The following is a 20576-nucleotide window of genomic DNA, read 5'->3' as shown; positions in this document are numbered from 1 at the left end:
GCGCGTGCACACACACATGTTTGCAAGAAACTGGAAGCTGGTTTCAGGATTCTTAAATCCAAAGACAGGGTATAAATCTTCTGCAGGTAAATATTCTAATTCCAAATAAGTAAAGTAAAACAGCCAGTGCAGAAACTAAATTTTGGGAGGGGGAAACAAACTGAACAATACAAGACACATATATGGTCATTGTGATCTCAGAATCTTCAGCTTTCAGTGTTGTTAAAAAGAACAAAAAATCGGCACCAGATCAGCCCCAACCAATCTACTACATCTGCAGTTTTAGGTTTGCAAACAAAAATCAGGATAAGATGTTTGTCACTGGCTATGAATTGGGTTTTGCTCGGGCCAGTTGCCTTCATTCAAAGGTAGGGTGGCCATACGTCCGGGAAATCCCAGACATGTTCATCTGGGTGGATTTTTACATTTTAAAGGAAATGTCCTGATTTCTCAGCCTCAGGCTGCTCTGCACACTACGGCTGCTGCCAGCCCAAGCTCAGGTTGGCAGTGGCTCAGGCTGTCCTCTTTTTTGCTCTTCAAGGTATGGCAACCCTATTCAAAGGCTAATTGTCTCTTAGGAAAACAGCAGCAATTTTATAAGACAAGACCATTTATTTTGTTATTATTGTGAGTAGAATGTTCCTTCAAGAGATATTGTCTTTACAAATCCATTTATGTATTTTAAGACATTTCTAAAACACCATTCACTAAAAAAGGTCACAGGGTGGCTTACCAAAACAAAAACAAAAAAGGCAATACATAATAAACAAAAAATAATTTCTCATAAATAGCATAATTAACAACCCCATAAAACGACTTAAGCCATCAGCCACTAAAAGCCTGGCAAAAAGGTGAGTTTTTACCTGGTGTCTGAAAGAATACAGAGCTGGGGAGAAACACACTTCAGTGAAAAAACCATTCCACAGACACGACTTTCACAGGCCCTTGCACTGCATACAGTGATACCTCTGGTTAAGAACTTAATTCGTTCCGGAAGTCCGTTCTTAACCTGAAACTGTTCTTAACCTGAGGTACCACTTTAGCTAATGGGCCTTCCCGCTGCCGTCGCGCCGCCATCGTGCAATTTCTGTTCTCATCTTGAGAGAGTTCTTAACCCGAACTACTACTTCCGGGTTAGCGGAGTCTGTAACCTGAAGTGTTTGTAACCCGAAGCGTTTGTAACCCGAGGTACCACTGTACTTCCATTTATTCATAGTCAACTCCCTCCCTCTTTCTCCAAACTAAACATGACACTAAACATATTTTACATTTAAGGTGCACTTTATAAAAATGGGAAAGGCTGTGGCAGAGGAACCCAAGCAATATAAATGCTGTGACAAAATGCTAAGGAGAAGCTTAAACTTTGGTCTCCGCCATGGTCTCTACTATAATTGTTCCCTCCCCTCCATCACTACACAAATGGGAGGGGAAACGTCCATTACCACCAATGTCTCTAAAAGCAAAGTAGTAAGTAAACCTGTTCAAAACCGCTTCCAAATGTTGGCTGGCTAAAACAGACAATTACTTCTTGCTCCTCCTTTGCTTCTATACATTGAGAAATCTCTAACTGCTTAGGACTTCGAAGGAGTCACTCAACACTAGGCCAGTTCACACCTGCACTTGGAAAAACTCAGTGGGCACAATGCAAAGAAAGTGAAGTGTGCCAAAGAAACAATTTATGGCAACCAGCTAGCATTAGGGTAGCATGAAGGTTCTGGTTTGAGTCCTATAGACCCTTGTGCTGTGATATCTGGGCCAGGTGGTACTGCCAGCCTTGGGCTCAATGGTCTCCTTTTCACCAGCATTAGGCTCAGAGTCAGGAACCTGGTTTGGTTCCTTAGCCGGCAACGCTATAGACCCCAGCTCAAGTCACTGCTGGACTCTGGTGTCATGACACTCCAGCATTTCTCCAAAGACGCCAAAGGTCTTTTCCAGCCAAAGCTGTAGATGGCAAGGGTTTTTCATGCAAAACACATCCTCAACCACTAAGCTACAGCCCTTACCTGCCTTTCTTCCAACTGTGACACAGAGCAAGTTCTATGTGCATGTTCTCACCCTCCCTCTTCAGTAAAATCATTTCTATTCCGCAATGTTTGTACTGCCAAGAAGAGAAATTAATCTACTGCAGTTTCTCTTTGTTATCCTTCCACCCCAATGCTTAAGTAAGGTTAAAAAGGTAAAGGACCTCTGACAGGTAAGTCCAGTCGCGAACGCCTCTGGGGTTGCGGTGCTCATCTCGCTTTACTGGCTGAGGGAGCTGACGTTTGTCCGCAGTTTTTCTGGGTCATGTGGCCAGCATGACTAAGCCGCTTCTGGCGAAACCAGAGCAGCGCACGGAAGCACACTCACCGTAAGGTTAGTGACTGTCTATTATTTTACTAGCCCAATATCAGATTAATATTATCAGGGGCTCAGCTGACCTGATAAAGGGTTTCCTAATTTGTTTTTTAGTATTGACCCCTATCAGAAAGCACTATGACTCATTCCCTGAACTATTCCTAAAGGAAACAGCATCGTATCGCTGCTGTACCTGCTAAAGGTAAAGGGACCCCTGACCTTTAGGTCCAGTCATGACCAACTCTGGGGTTGCAGCGCTCATCTCGCTTTATTGGCCGAGGGAGCCTGCGTATAGCTTCCAGGTCATGTGGCCAGCATGACTAAGCCGCTTCTGGAAAACCAGAGCAGCGCACGGAAACGCTGTACCTGCTAGCAATGACTTAATGGGCCATTTTGCATGTTTTGCAAAGATAATCCAGATTTGCCACAGAACATGTACTGTATGTTCTATAAGGAGCTGCAGCCAATCACAGCTCCCCATCTTCCTGTCCTTATGTTTGCAAACCACATGTTCCCTGCATCCACACTTTATATTTTCAAGTGTAAATCTGAAATGTTTTCCATGTAGGTAAAAAAAAAAAAAGACCATGTGAAACAACCCCAAAGTCAAACAACTGCCAGGCAAGTTTATACCTCAGCCAGCAGTTTGTCCAGTTGTAGTTCTGGCAATAAATAAAGTAAATGTTAGTGCATCTCCTGGGTTATTTCGTGAATAACAAAGTCCTGAGACTTAATTTGAGGTTCCTATGAATTACTAAATATCCAGAGAAGTAGTACATAATAACTTTGGAGTTGCAATTGGGTTAAATTTCATATGGCAAGAGAAGATATCAACAGTAAACGTATGGTCTTGTTGCTTCTTCTTTTCTAACAGAAAAGTGAAATAGAAAGGGAATCTGTCTGACCGTCCCAGGAATAAATTAGGATATCCCAGGAATAAATTAGGATACAGGGTTATTATCATGCACTGTCACACACAAATACTGTAACCTATTCCCTCCTCCCATTTGACATTATCCTTTGTTCCAGTATCATAATCTGTTGCTACGGAAACAACTGTGATGTCAGGCAGCGAGGATTACGGATGCCTGGAACAGATAGGAAAGGTAAATTGGGGAGGTGGGGGACTATACCTACAAACAGCTGTCAGAGCGTAGTACTTTCAGAAACCCCAAGTGTTAAGAGGAAAACAAAGCAAAGGCTTTGCATAACCAAGAGTAGAACTCTGTACAGAAAAGCACTTTTGTGCCATGAACTTTAATTGTGTTTCAAACATTCGCCTCGGTCAGAAGTGCCTTGCAATTTCCCAGAAACCAGTTATTTCCTTAGCCTTATTACTCCCGTGTGCACAAATGCTTTGTGCACCTTTCTGTTCCATGACTAAGTACTGCGTCACATTTGTATGGGAACTCTTTTCACCCAGCACTTAGGAGAGACAAAGCACATATGGAAAATTCAGACCCGGTACAGTATCTGTTTCTGCCAATGAGAGGTTTGGGAGCTTCTGCAGCAAAGTAACACTACTGGAGCGGATTCAGAATCATGAAAACTTTTCTTCCTTCCTTCCCTATGTGATTCATGGCTCTGCTGACAGGTGTGTTTTCGGACCTCATGTAACGGGAGAAAAATCCATATAGGACTTATCCACACTTACCTTTCACCTCGCTCTTTCCAGGAAGGGGTCTACATTTTAACGCTCCATATCTGAGTGTGGTTGTTATTATAATATTGCCCTGAACTTTGCGTCTGCAAAAATACACGCTTTAAAGCTGAATTGAAGCAAATAAAATTTTGGGTTTTCCACTGATTGACGTTTGCTCTGATTGAGATTTAAAGAGTAGGTTTTCGCGGGAAAAGCTCCAAAGCAAAAAATAAATAAAGTATGGGAATTCAGACACAGAACTTGATATTGTGGGCTGTGCCTGGAAAGAGCGGAAAAAAGGGAAGTTTGGATAAGCCCTCAATCTCAGACTAGTCTTGCCAGCATGGAAGTTTGTATGGATGCAATGAAATCCACGATAGGAATTCAATTTTTGGTTTTATTTAAAATATTTCTATCCATCATACAAGATGGTCCCAAAGTGGGTTACAATTGCAACCCAAAATTCATAACCAGCAATAAAACACAGCACATAAACAAACCATATATAGCAAAAAAGGAAGCTGCTCTGGTGCAAAACAACTGAAGCACCACACAAATATCCCTCCTTGTGCTCATCTTAGCCTTTAGTAAAATATATTTTTCTATATTTTCTATATTTTTCAGGAGGGTGGGAAGAGGTTGTTATATTCTTTAATGCAGTGTTTCCCAACCGGTGTTCCGCGGCACACGAGTGTGCCGTGAGACGTTGCCTTGTGTGCCGCGAGATGCCTGGAGGGAGGCGGGCGAGTCGGGCGGCGAGAGGCGGGGCGGCGGCGAGGAGAGGCCGCGCCTCCTGCTGCTGCCTGGCGCTCCTCCTCGCAGCCGGCAGCGCTGCCTGGGCGCCTCCGCGCGACTCTGCCTCGCTGGGTTTGGTCTCCCAGCAGAGACGGGTCACACGCGCCCCTCCCTCCCTCCCTCAGCCTGCGCGGAGGGAGAGCCAGAGAGAGGCATCGCTCCTGCGCGGCGGGAGAGGGAGCAGCCGGAGCGATGCTCCAAACGAAGGCATGGGACCGGAGGGGAAATCCTCTCCGAGGAGGATTGAGCGCAGCTGAGAGAAGCCTTTCGAGGAGCTGCCGTGTCCCCTGGAAACCCCCTTCCCAGCTCTGCCTGCCTGCCTGCCCAAAGCTTGGAGGTTCCCCGGCAAGGGGGAGGGAAAAAACTTTCACTTTTGTGCGTCCCTCCCGGCGTGATGCTGCGCGCTGACGTCACGGGGTGGGGCTTTAATGGTGGTGTGCCGCGAGATTTTTTTTCAGTAAACAGGTGTGCCGTTGCCCAAAAATGTTTGGGAAACACTGCTTTAATGTGTGTTTAAGCTGACTGCAATCTTACACACAAACCATCCCCATTTAACTAAATGGGGCTTACTTCTGAGGAGCCATGCATAGAGGTGCACTTATGGTAAGTATATTATAAACAGATACCACTATTCTCAGAAATCTATCCTTTAGCTGCCTTTTCACCTGCTAGGAGAGCTTCCCATACCAGATTTCCAAATACCACGATTTAATTATCAGTGCTTCTACCTAGCAGTTGGTCCCTTACCTTTCCCGCCCTGACCTAGCCACAGTGATCCATGCAACGGTCATCTCCAGGCTTGACTACTGTAATTCGCTCTATGCGGAGCTGCCCTTGAAGCTGTCCCAGAAACTCCAGCGGGTGAAGAATGCTGCAGCGAGGCTCCTCTGCCATGGGAGCATATTCACCCAGTGCTTTTCCAGCTGCACTGGCTCCCGGTGGAGTACAGGGTCAGATTTAAGGTGCTGGTTTTCACCTTCACGGCCTAGGACCCTCGTACCTACGGGACCGCCTTTCCCGGTATGCCCCACGGAGAGCTTCAAGGTCCATAAACAGCAACACCCTAGTGGTCCTGGGCCCTAAGGAAGTTCGATTAGCTTCAACCAGAGCCAGGGCCTTTTCAACACTGGCTCCAGCCTGGTGGAACGCTCTGCCTCATGAGACCAGAGCCCTGCAGGAGCTGATTTCTTTCCGCAGGGCCTGTAAGACAGAGTTGTTCCGCCTGGCCTTTGGCTTGGAGCCAATTTGATTGCCTCCCTCTCTTCCTTTTTTCTTTTCCTTCTCCTCCGGCGATGAGGCTACATTTTAATATTTTAATGTTTCAATATTTTAATGTATTTTAATTTTGTTTTTAAGTTGTAATCATTCAACTTGTTTTTATTATTGCTTGTAAGCCGCCCTGAGCCCGGCCTTGGCTGGGGAGGGCAGGGTATAAATAAAAATTATTATTATTATTATTATTATTATTATTATTATTATTATTATTACCTGATTTCATTTTAACCAGCGGTTGAGAGGAATTGCAAGTTGTTGTGTGAGAAGAGACGGGGTAAAACTGGATGCAAACTTTTTTTTAAATAGAAAGAAATACATGCCTTTGCGTCAGATACTTACTTACGTGGCTATGGAGAAAGATAGCCTAGACAGGCTGACACTCAAAGTAGGAACCATAAACTTCAGAAAACTGGCTGCGGGAAATTTCCACAGCCAATTACTCTTTTCAGAGTATCTCTCCCATAGGGCTAATAAGAATTGATTCCCAGTTGCATGTCTTAATATGGAGACATAACGTATGGAGCAATCCATAGGACAAAGGTTTCATAGTACAGATTCAGTTCAAGGAAACATCTTCCTTATATTCTGAAGCCTGCCCTATGCTTATTTACTCAGAAGTAATTCCTTGTGAGTTAAGTGGGGATTATTCCCAAATAAATGTGTATCGTACTAAGGCCTTTACTGTCACGCAGAGTGACTGCCTGCCTATTTACTCAGAATAAGTCACACTGTGTTCGGTGGAGCTCAGGTAAGTATGGACAGCTTTGTTGAGTTTTACAGTGCAGAATCAGAAAGAGCTTTGTCTCTCCATTCTGCCTCCTTTCCTCATTAAGTGTTCTTTAAATGTGTTCAGTTTCTTAACCTTTCCATGTGTTCTTTCCTCTCGCTAAATTACAGCATCAGGCTCCTAATTATAGTTCTAAATCTTTTAAATGAGAATCTTCTGTATGTAAATTTCATGAGTAATACCTAGAAGGGATTCACCTGTTGTCTGGGTAGCAACCACAGTACATGTTTTGGTGTTAGAGTTGAGTGAACTGAAGGGATGGTTACTATTATTATATTTCTAGGAACATGGGAAACTGACTTATACTATTGGTCCATCTAGCTCAGTAGTGTCTCTATGGATGGAGATCTCTCACAGCCCTATCTGCACATTCTGGGGATTTGGACTTGGGGAGTTGTGCGTGCAAAGCAGATGCTCTACCCCTAAGCTACAGCCCTTCCTTTGGAGTCGAAAGTGGCTTCCTATTGTCATCTATCATGTTTTGCAATGCAGGGACTTCCCGGCAGACAACAGAAACATTTCCTCGTGTTTTCTCTATCTGAGGTTTATGAATGTGGCAGTCCAGAAGGTCAATGCAACAGCAGCAGCAGCACCATCACCTGAGTTTTTGGTACAGTGCTTATTTAAACTATGACACGGCAAATCTAGTTAAAAATCAGTTAGATCTCTTTGCTATTGCACATTCTAGTATCCAGCTGGCTCTCTGTCCCACACCCCATGTCTAGGTAAGGCAGGAATAAAGGCAGAAGCAGGAATAAGGTTGCATCTGTACAATATAATGGCTAGCTGTAAACCTGGCCTCTTACTATGTTGCTCTTGTTTGCTGGGTCTGGTCTTCATCTTTTCTAGCTTCTATTAATGTTGACCTTGCTTAACTTTGTTAAGTGCACATCTTCAACTGTCCACATTTGGATGATCCTATCTTGGCTTAATAGCCTGTTGGCCACACACGGAGTCCCTTTGTTTCCCTGTTTGTATGCCTGTGAAGTGAATAAACTGGGGAGCCTTTCATAAACTATAGTTATCCATTTTGTCCAAACCAGGTAACTATGGCTTCAGATGAAGCCAGGATTTTAAGCCACGGTTTTAAGTTGGCTTCATATCCTGGTTTGTTTCAAAGCCATTAACCATAGTTTCCCAGTTCAGAAAAATATGGGAAACTATAATAAGTGGAAGACTTATTGGTTTGCTTGCTGGTGTGTGTAAAGGGCTTGTGTGCGTGCCTAAAAGGTTCTTTTTTGTCTTGGTTTATTATGTCCAAAATACATCTGAATGCAGACAGTGATTTAACTAGGACCTCATATTAGTGTACAGCCAAAGGTAGGAACTTGAATCTACTTTCCAGATCTAAGTCTGGCTTCTTACACACTGGCTATCTTTCCTGAAAGTGACCTTCATTTTGACCTTATGAAAGTATGTGACTAGGGAGCCCATACTTCCAACCTGGGCCTTGGCAGGTTCAGAGACTGTGCCTCACACAACCCACAATACGCAGTAGTCAAACCATGTATTGGAAGTGGGGCATTCCTATCTCTCATCTCGCCAGTGTCAGGCACTTTGCACAATTTACAGAAATTACAGGTATTAATTCCAGAAGCCGCCCACATACAAGCCTACTGACTACTGTTGCTAAAAATATGCTGCAAATCGCAATAAAAGTTGTCAAGGAGAAGCAGTAAGCAAAGGAGAGAGAGAGAGAGAGAGAGAGAGATGCCAAAACTAAAATGTAATATAATAATCTGTCTCTAATACAAAGATTAAAGCACACAGACATCCCCTGACACACCCACAGGGCCCAGAAGGCTGCTGAATCCAAGCTGTGGTTGGTTGAATGGATTACCAAAGAACAGCTGAAACTCACCCCAAGACAAAAGGCAACCAGAAACTTGTAAGGCAACTCAAGTCCTTCTGAAACCTCTTTATGCAATGAATGAGACTTAAGCAGAACACAACTCTGTGCTCTTAGGTGGCCATATAGTTGTATTCATAGATTTTCTTCACCAAACTTCTGTCTGGATTCAAAAGAGTTTACCTGTCTGGAATACCTCCAGACTCACAGTAATGTTAGTGGAACAGGTTTTATGTGCCAGAATCCCAAAATAAGCACAAAAGCTGCAACTTCTGCTGAATACACCTGCATACTGTAGCAAGGAAAGTGTTTCTCGTCACAATATGGGTGTGTGAGAAAGAAAACAGGGAAGCATAATGTATTGTGACTGACAAGCAATCTTGACTTAAAATACATTTTGGAAGCTATTAGGTTGATGCAAACATACCACTTACCCAGGGTTAGTACTACTCCTGGTTTGTTGCCCTAACCCTGGTTCAGCGAAACCATCATTTAGATTGCTGAAACAGGCCCTTACCCTCCTTCCCAGTTGTGTGTGTGTGTGTGAGAGAGAGAGAGAGAGAGAGAAGACCCCAGTAGAGAACAAATTGTTGTAAGTTATTATGGCCACAGGGGGCCTATGTAAATACGGAAAAACAAAGCAAGCAAACCTATATTGAAATGTGCAAAACTAGAGTGCTTCCTTCCTGTTCTTGAGAGCAAAATTCCTCTCTTCCATAAAACAAGTCCCTCTTCCCGTTCCTTGTAGCAACATTTTTCTATACTAATGGAAACTTCCTCTATCTATGGACGCAAGGTACAGAGCTAGTAAGTGGAGCATATTGCAAGAGGCCCTCCCTTCTCAGGTTATGTGCAAAGGGTCACTTTGTCCTACTTGATGTAAATCAAAATGGTTTTACTGAAAACTGGCCTATTGATTTTGAAAGGGCCATTGTGATCATCTAGTATAAGCCTATTGGATTTTGCCCCACACTTGCTGCATTATGCCAATATATTTTCAGCTCTTGATTAAGAATAAGGCAGCTAAAAATCCAAAGCATGCACCATTAGCTTCGGTTTGCCTTTCCGGTTTATTTTTTGCTGCATCTGTTTTATACCCTTCCATTTATCTTCTTTGGAAAAAAAGAGCATTTATCAGAAATTCACGATTATCTGAATCCATTGCATATCCACCATGCAGCCCTGAAACAACATCCTGCTCTGTAAAGAGAGCTCCTGTCTATCTAAACATCCGGCTCATGGCTGCTTTATATGGACTCCAGGCAACCAGAACACCATTTGGTAGGCAGGCAGATTAGAAATTTAACAAACAGACAAATATACAGAGCATATTTCAAATGTGCAAAGGGCTTCACATACATATGCAATGTTGCTCCTATTCTGAGTATAACCAATGAAGAGACCTGATTAACCAGGTCCATTGATTTCAATGGCCCTATGAACCATACACTCCTGCCAACCTAGCAGTTTGAAAGCATGTCAAACTGCAAGTAGATAAATAGGTACCACTCCGGTGGGAAGGTAAACGGTGTTTCCGTGCACTGCTCTGGTTCACCAGAAGCAGCTTAGTCATGCTGGCCACATGACCACATGTACGCCGGCTCCCTCGGCCAATAAAGCAAGATGAGCGCCGCAACCCCAGAGTCGGCCACGACTGGACCTAATGGTCAGGGGTCCCTTTACCTTTACCTATGAACCATACAACGTGGTTGGACACAGCTTACAGCTTTTACAGCAGCCCTTTAATGAAAGGCAGGATTATTATCCCCACACACTGTTGAAGATGATGGGGATTATTTATTTATTTATTTATTTGTTCTGTTATCATTTATTCTGTTATCACCAGGTTGGGCATCGCTTTCCTTTTGGGTGAAGACAGAGGCAAAGTAGGTGTTGAGTAGTTTCGCTTTTCCTTTGTCACCCAATAGTATTTCTCTGTTTTTCCCACACAGAGGACCTACCATTTGCTTGTTCTTCCTCTTACTTCGGACATAGCTGAAGAAACATTTTTTTTAATTAATTTTAACCTCTCTTGCAAACCTAAACCTTTTCTGAGCTTCAGCCAGCCTGATTTTCCCTCTGCAACTGCTGGCTACTGCAAGGTGTGTACGCAAAGAAATTCAGCACGGGGATCAATAACAAATCCCATTACAATAACAATTGATTTAAGCTTTCATTATTGCAAACGCAGTAACAACTGCAACATACAATTTCCATAAACTAAGAAAAAAAATCTAAACTATAAAATTGTAACTGTATAATCTAATAATACCGAATTATTCGATTATAAAATCAGCTGAACACATTTTGGTGGCAAGTCTTCCTTAGCAGCTGAAATGTACAAAGTTCAAATATGGAGCAAACTTAGGAATCCTCCTTTGTTTCCAAAAGCTGCAGGACAGATCTTCCTCTCTTAAAACAGCCTCATTTCCCTCATTCATTCGTATTTCCACAGTTCAAATGTATAGCCACCTATATCCAAAGACAGTTGCCAATTCCTGTCCAAAACTGGAGAAAAATGAAATTGCGTTCATTTGCACCAAAGTGACTGCATCTCACCCAGAAGGCTGCAGGGCTAAGCTTTTATCAAGACTGGTTCTCCACCTAAAACAGAGTTTTCTCGCTTTGCACAGGAGACTTTAGCGGTACAGCACTTCCTTTGCATGATAAAGGACGCAAGTTCAACCACAGGAATCTCCAGCAAGGGTTGGGTTGGGCAAACACTGACTCTGAGGAGTTGCTACCAGCTCCTGAAGATGGGACAGGAATGAGCTGGAGGGACCAACTGTGTGACTCAGTATATTGTATTAGTTTCCTTTGTTTAGGTGCTGTGCAAGAGCTCTGTCCGAGACCTTGGAGAGCTGCAGAGTCAAGTCTGCATTCCCCAACCTGCTTGCTCTCCAGATGTTCCCATCAGCACCAGCCAGCATAGCCAAAGGACAGAGAGGATGGGAAGCAATTATCTGGGATTTCAAGGCCTTTCTCGCACAGTCAGTTTAGAAAATTTAGAACAAGAGAACCTTAACAAATTAAAGAGGGAAATTAAGGAAAAGCTGGAGGGGTATAAGAAAATTAAGCTTTTGTGGTTTGGAAGAATACAGTGGTATCTCAGGTTAAGTACGTAATTTATTCTGGAGGTCCGTACTTAACCTGAAACTGTTCTTAACCTGAAGCACCACGTTAGCTAATGGGGCCTCCTGCTGCCGCCGCACTGCCAGAGCACAATTTTTGTTCTCATCCTGAAGCAAAGTTCTTAACCCGAGGTACTATTTCTGGGTTAGCGGAGTCTGTAACCTGAAGCGTTTGTAACCTGAAGCATATGTAAACCAAGTTACCACTGTAGCGATAATTAAAATGAAAATTTTGTCTAGAATAATTTTCTTATTTAGAATGTTACCAATTAAGATATAGAAGACAAGATAAAGGGTTGGCAAGGTCTGATTTGTAAAGGGAATAAGAAATCTAGAATTAATAAAAGAAGATGGTATAAACCCCAGAAAACAGGTGGACTGGGTCTCCCCAACATAAAGTTATATTATATAGCAAATCAGTTAAGATTTATCATAGACAGGATAACAGAAGAAGAGTTAGAATGGTTAGAGAGTGATACACAGGAAATGAAGGAGAAGTTAGTGAATATGTTTTTTTATCAAACCAAATAGGCAATGGTGGCAGAATATTGAAAATCCCTTATTAAGAAACATCACTGAGATATGGGCAAAATATAAAGGAAAATTGATAGCAATAAATTCCCCACTAACTCCGGTGGTGATGATAGAAGACTTCCCAGTAAATTTAAAAAAGGAAATTTAAAAAGAAGCAAAAGAGAAGAAAATAAATGAATGGGTGGAGAAAATGAGAAGCAAAGAACAAATTAGAAAAGCTCCAACAGGAAGTAAAATAACTTGGTTTAACTTTATACAACTGGAACAATGGACAAATAAGTGGTTAAGGGGAAACAAGAACTGCAAAGAATATACAAAATTTGAAAAAAGAAGATTATTAAAAGGGGAGATAAAGAAGAAAAGATAGTTATAAAAGGGGAAACCAGTGAAATTTATAAAACAGTAGAAATAGAGGATCAACAAGATCAATTAAAAGAGCTGTGGGAAAAGAAGACAACAGGGCAAATAATCAAAGCTGGGGGGAAATACGGGAGAAACACACTTTGAAAATGTTGTCTATAAGGATAAAAGAAAATTACTATAAATTAGTATGGAGATGGTCTTTAACACCAGTAAGATTAAATCAAATAAACAAGGAATATTCAGTGTAATGTTGGAGGGGAGGCCAGGAAACAGGTACTTATGTTCACATGTGGTGGGGGTGTAAATATGTACATTTTTTTTTTGCAAAGGGTGTTTAAGGAGATAACAGAAATCACTGGGTTAAAGCTGACCAAAAGTCCAGAGGTAGCATTGTTATTGATTTACGATGGGGTGGAAGGTTCTGAGGCTATGAAGGACTTGCTCACAAACTTATTGATAGCTAAGAAGTAGAAGGGGCAAGGTAAATATAAAATGGAAGAATGGTATAAAGAGGTGTGGGATATAGCCATTAATGATAAATCAACATGTGCTAATAAGGTAAGATGGGGACTATTCAGGAAAAATGATTTTGAGGAGACACCTTTTTATTTTTATTTATTATTATTACTTTGTTTTTTTAAAAAGATTTGCATAATGGGCCCATAAAACAACAGCGACTCAGCCCCTTTTGTGTATAAACGGAAGATTGTTGGGAAAAGGTGACTTCTCCCAGATTTCATCCACCTTTTATCGATAGCAGTGTCATTAACATGTCCAATTAACAGCATTGGCATCCTGCAGTGACGATACCAGCCTTCTAGGAGTTCTGCTATGTACAGAAGCTGAGAATAGCATTGATCCAACACATCAGTAACCTAGCAGCATCTGATTCTTGGAGGAGCTAGAACTGAAAAACTTTTGTTATTGAAAGTAAGCTGAGAAGCAATGAGTCTCACTGTAATTAGAACATCGTCTGTAATGAGAAAATACAGCTCTTCCTGCTCCAGTTCCAAAGGATGTGATGATCTGCAATACAGGGAGGGAGGAGGAGGAGGAGATGGTGGAAATAAATCCTTCACTGCGATCGAAGTCCAGTTGACCGGCCTCTTTAATGCAAGGCGGATTAAGATCCTTAATATTTTGGATTGATTTTAGCACTCTGGACAAATATGCTCCCCCAAGAGGTAGTAATGGCCAAACAACTTCCATGGCTTTAAAAGAGGTTTAGAGAAATTCATGCTAGATAAAGCTATCAATGGCAACTAGCCATCTATGTTCTGCCTCCTCTGTTTGAGGCCAGTTCCTGGGAATCACAACTTGGACTCAGGTCCTGCTCTCAGGCTTACCATAGGCATCCAGTTGGCCAATGTGAGAACAGGATGAGGGGCTGGGGCCCTTTGGCCTGAACCTTCAGGGCCATTATGATTCCTAAAGGTATTAGTATCTGTACAGGTAGAATCTGGGCAATATTTATACTGCTTCGTTCTCAGTGTAGGGAACAATGGGAACATGAACCTGGGAAACTGGCATGTATCATCCTATGAGTCCTGCCTTTTCAAGTAAGCATGTTTCTTCACTGGTAGGCTATGGAAGTATCTGATCAGGCTTAAGCAAAGAGGGTTGTTTGGCAGAGCCTCAAGCACAGTGGTAACAGGAGTGAGCTGAAAATGCCCCGTTCGAAGCTCAGTTCAACCATGAACACATTGGGCACCCTTAGGTCACAATCTGTCAGCCTCAGTCCTCACATCTCAAACATATGGATTATAATTCCAGCCTACTTTACAATGCTGTGGTAAGAATGGCCAAAGTACATGCATTTTTAGCTAATCTGCAAAGTGAGAAGAAATGATTCATTTACCAGCAGGTGATCACCGTTAAAAATATTGGAATGCTTCATAAGTATCCAAAGACTCCTGTGCGCTCCTATGCTCAGGGAAACGAAGCACTGCAGTGCTGAGGGTTTTGTACTTCTTGTTGGGTACAATCTACCTGTAGGGTTTCTCTTCCAAGCCCTTTTCCTAATGTTAAGACTGTTTATATTGTGGCCCCAAACAGAAGGTTTTGTTTTGTTCTCAATGATCCGTATGATTTGGAGCAGTTCAGATGAAGACCTACTACTGCAAGCTCTAAAGGCAATAAGTGTCTATGCCAGGGATAGGGAACCTCTAGATTTTGTTGACTCCAAGCGCTCAGCCTCAGCCTCAGCCTGCAACAGCATTAGCCAAGGACGATGGGAACTGTATTTCAACAACATCCGGAGGGCCACAGGTTGCCTGTCCCGGGTTTACACTGTGACTCCCAAGGGCCTCTTCACACATAACCTTTTTTAGTATAAACTGAAAGGCATATACCAAGAAAATGTAATGTGTGAATGTGCCAAATGTACTTTTTGGAAACAAATGTATTAAAAGAGGAAAACCATCAAGAATGTGGTTAGCTGTAGGTATATATTTCGTAGCACACCCATGTTTGCTGCTACGTTAAGTTAACGTGGAATATTCACAAACTAAGGCTAAAAACCAAAGAGCAAGCCTGGGTCTAGTATTTCCCATTAGTCATGTGATTTCCTGAAAAGAATATTCAGATGAGAGGCATATTCCTGAGCAGCATTTAAGAATCACACTGAAGGTTAAACTCTTGTTCATGGTGCAGAAAGCAGCCTTAATTTACATGCCTAATTTCTGGAGATTTTCCGCTCCTAAATTTAAATTGCAGCCCACTTTTGCTGAGGACATGGCCCTGGCTGATTCATCCCAGCGGACTTGTTTCTGTATGCTTTCTGTAGAAGAAGTGAACTGATTCAGCATCAACTGTCAGTCTCTCTTTTTAGCAGTCCTAGCACAAGCACACCATCAGCATTGTGGAGGGAACGCAAGCAGTTCCAGAATAGAACAGCAAGGAAATGGCAGAGCAGTACTTGGATAAAAGGGCCCACATCCCGTGACAAATATGTACAGGGGCCTTGGCTCAGTGGTAAGCACATGATTTGCATATGCAAAGTGACAGCTTCCATGGGATTAGTTAGCAGGTGATGGGAAGACCTCTGCCCAAGGCCCTGGAGAACCTGCTGTTTACTAGAGTTCTAAGGCTCCCAATGTCTCATGAATGAAACTCATTGAAATCAATGAAACAAGCTTGGCTAATCTTCATTAACTTGCCTTCCCTTCGATTTCATCATGACTCAAAAGTGACCAAGGGCTGGTTCATATATACATGGGCATCCGGGTTTTTCTCTCTGCACTTGTTGGGCCCAATTCACACATTCATGTACATCATCCAGTGATGGCTTGCATGTCAGAATGGACCGTGGGAGAGACCGCTTCTGTATCTCCTTGCATCATCTAAAACACAGGCGCTTTTTCCTGGCATCACCTATGCACTTGTCCAGGGTAGGAAACGCAAGTGATCTGCGTGCGTCGAGGAACCAGACCTGAATGAGCGGCGGCAGGAGGTGTCAAGCGACTGTGCTGTTGTTGGAGGAGGAGATAAGGAATATTCTGTCTGTGGTGATGCCCAATTCACACATGCAAGCACCCACTGTCACGGCACATGTGATCCGGGCTCAACTTTCTCTGGATTGGGGTCAAAGTCAGGGCCAACCCAAGACATTTTGCAACCTAAGGAGAGGGATAACATGAAGTCCTCCTCAATTCCACCTACAGAAGCCACCTGGAGTGGGCACTGACTCTTGCTTTCACATGGGTGATGAGGAGATACCTTCACGATACCTTATGACACCGTAATATAGCTTAGAGGCCCCAGGGAAGGGGCACAACACTTCAACATTTTGCCGCCACATGCAGCTCACCAGCATCTGCTTTATAAGGCAGCTGCCTCATGCTGTTCAATGGTAGGGCCGGCCGTGCCACATCCATTGAATAATGCTGGAATTATTGGTGTGAGAAGGGTAGGGAGAGACAGAAGGTCCCCCCCCCTCTCTCACACACACACTCACTCACTCCCAAATTCAGCCAAATCATGTCCTTCCCTATAGCTTTCTCAAAATGATGGCTATGAAGCTGACAGAATGGGGAAGGCGCTGTAATTCAAACCGAGAGCCACCACCAAGGGTATCCAAAAGCCAGTGTGGCATAAAAGTTAAGAGAGTCAGACTAGGACAGAGGAGACCTGGGTTCAAATACCCTCTCAGCCATGAAGCTCACTGAGTGACCTTGGGCCACTTTCGGTCGGTCTCTCTCTTGCTCTATCACAGCCTAACCTTACTTTGCAAAATGGGAGGAAATGGGGAGAGGGATTTTAAAGTGTGTCAGTGTGGGCTGTTGGGAGAAAGGGAGGAGTGAAAGCGAAATGCGCAGTAATTTTAAAAACGCAGATCTAAAATAACCTGCTCCCATCCCTGCCCATTCAAAACAGCCTTGCAGTCTTTTCCATTCACGTGCAACTTTCTTTCCTAGAGTAGACCGCTGCCACCCGATGGTCCAGCAGAGGGCGCTTTAGGGAGGTATTTAAAGAGAAACCTTTCTCTTTTCTTTTTTTTTTTAACACGCCAGGCTGTTCTAGTTGCTGCAGACTATGCCCCCCCCCGCGCCGCCCCCCCCCAATACAGTTTTTAATCATATAAATGCCACTCTCGACTGGCGGACTTTTCCAGCAACAGCAGCTCCCCCTCCCCAGCCTCCCCTTTTATGGAGACAAGCGAGCTGAATACTTTATTATTAATTTTTCTCTGCTTTCTTTTTCTTTCCCCCCAGTGGTTACCTTTTGACCTGAAAGGTTCGCCATCTGGAATTTGGGTGTGTGTGTGTGCAATCCTACAGTTTTTTTTTGCTTTCCGCAGAAATCTATGCATGCGCGCATAAATATATACATATATATATATATATATATCCCGCGAACGCAACAATAAATACATTAATTCATTAGCAGCAACCCAAAACGCACGGAGACGTCGCACTATTCCAGACTCCCACTTTTTATTTTTTTACCACCTCGGATGCCATCAAGCCTTCAAGATCGGCAACTTTACAAGATCGAGGAAACCGGCTGTTAGGGGTGCGGAGGAAACCCGGCTCTCCCAACTTACGCTGGTTTCCCGTAAGTTTTCTCGCCCTCTTTCCGCGTACGAATAAATAAAAATAGAAAGTACTGCTTCACGCACAAAACAGAGAGTGACAGGGGAGACTCGCCGGGGTTTTGCAGCGAAAACCAGCTCTTTGCTAATGAACAGGATCGGGCGAGGCCATTATTGAATATAGATAATAGTAATAATAATATAAGCAAACTGGATCCCTTTTGGCCCCCCATGTATTTTTTAATCAATGCCAACCCCCAAGGCGAAGGGAAAGGGCTGAATTATAAAAGCGCAAGGTGATTCAGATTAAGCCGGACTGATTTATTTATTACACTTGGGGGGGTGTAAAATAAAAACCCAAACAGGGAAAAAACCCACCCACCCTTCCTCTGTTTCGATTCCAATGAAAGCGCCTGGCAAGCCAACTTCATGCACTTCTCCGTAACCTCAGTCCCACCCATTCACCCCGGCTTGTTTTAGCTTGAAACTGAAAGAACTACCCAGCCGTCTTTGGGGAAGAAAATAGGTTGTGGTTGTTGTTGTTGTTTTTAAAAAAGCCTCTCTCGACACACGATACGTAATTTCGATAATATACCTGTCTGGATCCTTTTCCCGTTTCGTTCTGCTTTTGCAAAAACTATGCAAGCACGGTGCGTCCCTGGCAAAGCCTTGCACAACAGCAGAAAAGCACACACAGAAACCCATACACACCGCGGCACCTTTAGGGTATTATAATATATATATATATATATTTATAAAAAGACTTCAAGATGAAGAGTTGGGAAATCAAAGTACCTTTCTGTTTGAGGGTGGGCACGCATTATAATATATATTATACTATATATATATAAATTCTACACACCACCGGCGACTCCACGGCAAAGCCTTGTCAGTTGCATTGTTCCAAGCCGGCACTGAAATAAGACTTTTTTTGCAAAGCACGACCGGCTGGGGAAAGGGGGCATTTTGCATTTGCAGTCCCCTCGGCCATCGGAGGAAGAGAAATACCGAAGAGACCATCGCAAAAGGGGGCGGGGAGAAGGGACAGCAAGCAGCGCTTTAAAAACCCCAGGCAATTCGGTCTTAATAGTAATATGCGTACATACAGATAGAGATATATACAGTATATACTTCACGCGCACCACACAAAGGGGAGCTATGTGACATCTCTTTCCAGGCAATTGCACTCCTATATAATAATTATTGGTGCCAAATCGGTGGTCATCATTTTCTCTCTCTCTCTCCCCCCTTCTTTTAGCTTGATTTCCCCTTTTTCTTTTTTCTTTCAACAACCCCCACCCCCCACATAGGAGCCTGGGTCTGAGAGAGAGATGTCTAAGCAGGAAGAGGAATAAAAAGACCCCAGAAGTCTGCCCTTACCTTCGTACATCGGGGCCATCGGTGCAAGGATGTCTGTTATTCATGGCAACGAAAGATAAATGAAGCAGGATTTCAGCCCCCACCCCCCTTTAAACTCAATAGAAATCTGCCATCTTGAGCCTGTGTCTCTCCGAGCAGCCGAAGCGGCCAGCAGCCTCCCGCATATCTGCCGCTTCCAATCCGTCGAGGGGGGCGGAAGACCCACCGAGCCCCCCCATAAAAAACAACCACCAGGAAAACAGAAACGCCGCACCGGCAGCAAGCCGAAAACAGAAGATGGGGGGTTAGGTGGGGGTGTGGGGGGGTTGGAAGGGGAAGGGAAGGGAGAAATGGGGTGGGTGGGGGGCTCGACGCACAGTGAACAGGTCAAGGGGGGAGGGGGCGGCTGGAGGTTCCCCCCCCTGGACTTGGGGATTTTTTTTCAGGGGGGTGGGGAGGGGGGACTCGAGGGATCCCCCTAAGCTCTCAGCTCAGCATGTCTGTCCGCCTGCCGGTGGTGGGGCGTGTGTGGGGAAGGGGGGGTTTCTGCAAAAGTTGCATTAGAGAGGAGAGGGAGAGGGAGACTGAGAGAGCCGGAGACAGGGAGGGAGGGAGGGAGGGAGGGAGGGAGGGAGGGGAGGGGAGGGGGAGGAGAGGCGAGCGAGCAACAGCACAGGGAGTTTGCACAATAATCAAGTGCCGATGGCACGGATCGCAGTTTCCCAGAAGGAGGGAGAGAGAGAGAGAGAGAGAGGCATGGGGGGGGGGGGAGAGAAGGGGAAAAAACCACCCTCTGCTGAGATTATGTGGGATCTTGTTTAACAACACATTTCAATCAGGAGGAGGAGGAGTGGCGAGGGGGGAGCGGGAGGGAGAGAGGAAAAGAGAATACAGTGCAAGTTGGAGAAGCGGGCTCTCGCCTCTCCTTAAGTTCAGGATGCCTGGCAGAGATGCAAAGGCAGGTGTGGCGTTTCCAGTCGGAAGGCAAGCTGCCCGGGGCAGAGACCCCTTTGTGCGCATTTTGCAAAGCGCCAGGCACACCGTAGAATGTCAACGTGGTTCTCGTGGGCTGTGGATATGGCAGGAGCAGCATTTATTTATTCATTTGAAATATTTATATGGCGCCTGGCCGCCTCTTGTGTTTCGGGGCGGTTTACAAGGCGTGGAGACAATACTGTGGGTTGCTGTGTTGTTGTTGTTGTTTTGCAACACAGGGTGATTGTGTTCGCCCCTGCCTCTTTCGTTTTCAAATAAGTGTCTTTTTGCATTTTACAGCCTTGTTTTACTGACAGAACGAGTTAGGTTGTTGTTTCTTGGCTATTTCAAAAATGTGGTTTGCTGTAAACAATATCTTTATGGGATGCATTTTTGAGATAAACATACACTGTTGCTTCCGTGGCTCTTTTTCCTTCCCCCTTTGAAAGGAGCCGCATCAAAAGAGTGTTTATGTATTGAGAATGACAGGCAGGGAG

The 20576-nt window shown here is 44.0% G+C and overlaps 1 protein-coding gene across 4 annotated transcripts in view; it reads right to left on the bottom strand.

The window, feature by feature from the left end:
- HIPK2 (homeodomain interacting protein kinase 2) overlaps positions 1 to 19710 on the bottom strand; it is a 164141-nt gene extending 144431 nt beyond the window's left edge. Inside the window, exon 1 of one of the 4 annotated variants that reach the window (XM_082240381.1) lies at positions 19126 to 19710. In XM_082240381.1, coding sequence (XP_082096507.1) covers positions 19126 to 19144 — 19 coding nt within the window. In that variant the 5' untranslated portion in view covers positions 19145 to 19710. Of the gene's footprint in view, positions 1 to 18607; positions 18734 to 19125 lie in introns of those variants that run through there. The other 3 variants (XM_082240382.1, XM_082240383.1, XM_082240380.1) reach the window with 3 other exon arrangements.
- Between the last annotated feature and the right edge of the window lie 866 nt (positions 19711 to 20576).

This window comes from Podarcis vaucheri (genome assembly GCF_965113315.1).
Source record: "Podarcis vaucheri genome assembly, chromosome: 10".
In the NCBI taxonomy this organism is placed as follows: domain Eukaryota; kingdom Metazoa; phylum Chordata; class Lepidosauria; order Squamata; family Lacertidae; genus Podarcis; species Podarcis vaucheri.
This window is presented reverse-complemented; position numbering and strand designations above follow the sequence as displayed.